The following is a 4,454-nucleotide window of genomic DNA, read 5'->3' on the forward strand; positions in this document are numbered from 1 at the left end:
GTCGTGTGTTCGAATCCCCATCCTGCTCGCCCTTTCAGCCGTGGGGGCATTATAATGTGACGATCAATCCCACTATTCATTGGTAAAAAAAGTAGGCCAAGAGTTGGCGGTGGGTGGTGATGACCAGCTGCTTTCCTCTTGTCTTACACTTCTAAATTAGGGACGGCTAGCGCAGATAGCCTTCGTGTAGCTTTGCGTGAAATTCAGAAACAAACTTTGTTGTTGCCAGGAAGAGTTCGTTTTTATCATAGTGTAATTTATTGTGATAAAAATAACTTCCTGAGATTGTTTTATTTGAAGTAGTCTCTCATGAAGAAGAAAATCAACAGAGACACTAACATTATCAATAGAAATAACAAATCTTCCATTATGTAGTAATATAAGCTCTGTTATTAATATGGGTTGTATTTTATAAATATTGTTCATATATATATATTTATTTTATGTTTGTATCCTCCGACAGTCTCAATTTTTCAGTTTGCTGTAGTAAAATGTGTGAGTTGGTGATAGATAATTTCATCAATTTCTTAAAATAAATAGATATAGGGAACTCTTCAAATTTAAAACTCTTTGAAGCTATTGGATTCTAATGTTTATAATATACTTTTAAACTTCAGTAACCAGTTGTTTATTGTATGATATTTGGTTGTAAGTTTAGTACTAGTAAACTAAAATTACAGAGAATAAACAAAGCCAGTTAAATATTCACAGTTTAGAAAAAAAAAATGTTTTTTCTTATTTTTCAGCTGCTCATGAAAAATTGTTTATTACCTTTATGCTGAGCTCAAGTTCTTACATGTTTCTATCTTGTATTTTACCCCGCCTTGCCTTTACGAGGAAACTTTCAAACTTGGTAAGTGTTGTCAATCATTGTTATTATAGCTCAAGTTCTTACATGTTTCTCTCTTGTATTTTACCCCGCCTTGCCTTTAAGAGGAAACTTTCAAACTTGGTAAGTGTTGTCAATACTTGTTATTATAGCTCGAGTTCTTACATGTTTCTATCTTGTATTTTACCCCGCCTTGCTTTTACGAGGAAACTTTCAAACTTGGTAAGTGTTGTCAATAGCCATCATGGAAGATGTATTAACATTAACCCAACTAATGTTAGCTGTAACAGCATCAAACCCATGAACTCGAAAAGATTCAAAGTAGTACCCATGATACAAGTACTGTAACATAGAAAATGGTGAAAATAGATAAAACATAAATTGAGTTCATAACTCCAAATGTACACTACAAATACAGATTAAACACAGCAGATAAGCTAAACTATGTTGATTCTCATCATTCAAACAAAGTTTATATTCATAAATAACAAGCACTGACTTATCAAATTTAATAACAAGTATTGACTTACTAATCCTGACAACAAGAACTTAGTTATCAAGTTTGACAAGCACTGACTTGTCAAATTTAATAACAATATTGATTTACTAATCCTGACAAAAAGAACTTAGTTAACAAGTTGCACGAGAACTGACTTATCAAATTTAATAACAAGCACTGACTTACCAAAAATTTTACATCAAGGACTTACTTGAAAAGTTGTAAAAAAAAATAAGTCTTACCAAATGCATTAACAATTACTGACTTACAAAATTTAACAATAACTGGCTTATGAAGTTTAATAACAAACACTGACTCATTAAATATAATAACAAGTGCCAGAACAAGTTTGGCAACCTCTGGGGAGTTGATTAATTACAGATGGCTTACAAGTGTGTGACATCAAAATAGTTGGGTTAATGTTAATACATCTTCCATGATGGCTCCCAGAACAAGTTTGGCAACCCTCTGGGTAGTTGATTAATTACAGATGGCTTACAAGTGTGTGACATCAAAATAGTTGGGTTAATGTCAATACATCTTCCATGATGGCTCCCAGAACAAGTTTGGCAACCCTCTGGGTAGTTGATTAATTACAGATGGCTTACAAGTGTGTGACATCAAAATTGTTAACGTTAGTTACACAATAAAAGATGTCAACTCTTCCACCATTCACGATCCAGTGCACACATACGTGACTAGATAAATGTCTTGTGAAGTATTATTAAACGGTTAACATCCTCTACGTGGACACAAAGGATGTTCTTCCACAAATAGGAGTTTTAGCAAATGAATGACATTATAAAGTTTTGCTTCACCCTGTAAAGTAATTTAAACACCAGTATGCCAGTTTATGCTGCAAAAGACTATTTTTGAGAAAATGGCCTTACCAGATGCTTACGGATATATAACACTTTAACAGTTTGTTTGTAGGAGGTTAACACTCTTCAACTGATCAATTGTGACTATTTAATTCATAATAAAATGACATCATTGGTTTCTATTTCTCTTGTCTTTCAACACTGCAAGGAGCAACATTGTATGATTTTTAATCACAGAATTTATGCAATATAAGCCTCTTTGTTAACTCCATCATACCCAGGATGGTGCATCTCTTCCTGAGGGATGAATTTTGTTGCTGAATTAAAAATATATATTGAAAATAAACTTGTTGTTCTTACAGATATTGAGCAAACAAAGCTCTAGAGTTGAAATGTACTCAATAAGTTTTATTTCTTTAATTTTATGCATAAAAACAAATTTCAAATTGTGTTTTTGGGTCAATTTCAGCAAATTCCTGACAAAAACATAGACATTTGTAAATTTATTGAGTTTTTTCTGGCATGATGCAGCACGTGTAACCTCTAAGAAAGAAAATCTTACTTTTATAAAGAATTTTACTCCTTTAAGAAGTACCTATCGTTAGGATATTTTAGTATACAATATCTGAGTAATTTTGTTTCAGGAAAGAAGCTCCCTGAAGACAGAATCATTCCTGATCATGATCACAGTGTTAATATTGTTTCAGGAAAGAAGATCCGTAAAGACAGGATCATTCCTGATCATGATCATAGTGTTAATTTTGTTTCAGGAAAGAAGATCCGTAAAGACAGAATCATTCCTGATCATGATCACAGTGTTAATTTTGTTTCAGGAAAGAAGATCCGTAAAGACGGAATCATTCCTGATCATGATCACAGTGTTAATTTTGTTTCAGGAAAGAAGATCCCTAAAGACAAAATTATTCCTGATCATGATCATAGTGTTAATTTTGTTTCAGGAAAGAAGATCCCTACAGACAGAATCATTCCTGATCATGACCATAGTGTTAATTTACTTTCAGGAAAGAAGATCCCTAAAGACAAAATCGTTCCTGATCATGACCATAGTGTTAATTTTCTTTCAGGAAAGAAGATCCCTAAAGACAAAATCGTTCCTGATCATGATCAATGTGTCTGCTCTTCTTGGAGCTTGCTATTTCTTCATGAGGCACAACTGGTACTGTGAAACTGGGGGTATGTAATATTTCTCAGTTGAATATATCAGTGGTCATATTTGTGATTGTTTTGTTCTTTTAAAAGGAAAACTTAGTAGGAGACATCCATCTGTGTGTTTGCTTTCAAAAGTCTGTGGCTCTTCTTCAGCCAGAGGTAAAGATCTAAATAACAAAAAATCTCACTTTCAATCAGTTAAGACTTTTAGGACTGTAAAATGTTAATTTATTCTTTTTTGCCAGATTTTTTGGTTACATCTTAATCTCAAACCATTAACTCTTCTGTTTGATAAAATAAATAGATTACAAGTTAGCTTAAGATTAAATCTGTTACTTGTTTTTAAGTATTAATTTGTGCTAATAGTAAACTAACAAGTGTATTTAATCTTAACATGGATTACAAGTTAGTTTAACATAAAATCTGTAACTTGTATTAGTGTGTGTTAATAGTAAACTAACAAGTGTATTTAATCTTAACATGGATTACAAGTTAGTTTAACATAAAATCTGTAACTTGTATTAGTGTGTGTTAATAGTAAACTAACAAGTGTATTTAATCTTAACATGGATTACAAGTTAGTTTAACATAAAATCTGTAACTTGTATTAGTGTGTGTTAATAGTAAACTAACAAGTGTATTTAATCTTAACATGGATTACAAGTTAGTTTAACATAAAATCTGTAACTTGTATTAGTGTGTGTTAATAGTAAACTAACAAGTGTATTTAACTTTGATCTTTCTCTGATTGCAGTCTATACTTTGTTTGCCCTCTGTGAATATATTGCTGTGCTAACGAATATGGGCTTTCACATGACAGCGTACTGGGACTTTGCCGACTATCAGCTAAGAATTTATTCTGATTGGATTGATATTAGCAAGGTCAGGTGTAACAGTGCTCTTCAGTTAAATATATAAGAGGTGTTGTAAAAAAATTTAACGTTTTTCCCAGAGAGCATAACAAAGTAAAATAAGACTAATTCGATCAAAAAAGTAATTCCAAGTATCAATATCACTTGATTGGGCCACCATTGTTCTCACGCACGAGTTTTAATCGATTTGCAAAAGATTTCAGCAATGCAACAACCATGTCTGTTTTTGTGGCTGTCTCTGTGAGCACATCAGTGAGAACATG

General features: G+C 32.3%; 1 protein-coding gene across 1 annotated transcript; it reads left to right on the top strand.

Annotated features, from left to right (window-relative positions):
• The first annotated feature begins 859 nt into the window (after positions 1 to 859).
• Positions 860 to 4,263, top strand: LOC106477685 (post-GPI attachment to proteins factor 2-like). Its single transcript, XM_022381181.1, has 3 exons — positions 860 to 952; positions 3,235 to 3,343; positions 4,074 to 4,263. Exons 1-3 carry the CDS (start codon positions 896 to 898, stop codon positions 4,235 to 4,237), a joined length of 330 nt encoding a protein of 109 aa, XP_022236889.1. The 5' UTR covers positions 860 to 895; the 3' UTR covers positions 4,238 to 4,263.
• The last annotated feature ends 191 nt before the right edge of the window (positions 4,264 to 4,454 follow it).

This window comes from Limulus polyphemus, unplaced genomic scaffold, assembly GCF_000517525.1.
Source record: "Limulus polyphemus unplaced genomic scaffold, Limulus_polyphemus-2.1.2 Scaffold76996, whole genome shotgun sequence".
NCBI lineage: Eukaryota > Metazoa > Arthropoda > Merostomata > Xiphosura > Limulidae > Limulus > Limulus polyphemus.

Bases quoted from the DNA above. Each gene is read 5' to 3' on its own strand.
- LOC106477685 (XM_022381181.1), top strand. From the start codon at position 896: ATGTTTCTCTCTTGTATTTTACCCCGCCTTGCCTTTAAGAGGAAACTT. The intron at 953-3,234 runs GTAAGTGTTGTC...ATTTTCTTTCAG, and splicing joins AGAGGAAACTTTCAAACTTG to GAAAGAAGATCCCTAAAGAC. The intron at 3,344-4,073 runs GTATGTAATATT...CTCTGATTGCAG, and splicing joins CTGGTACTGTGAAACTGGGG to TCTATACTTTGTTTGCCCTC.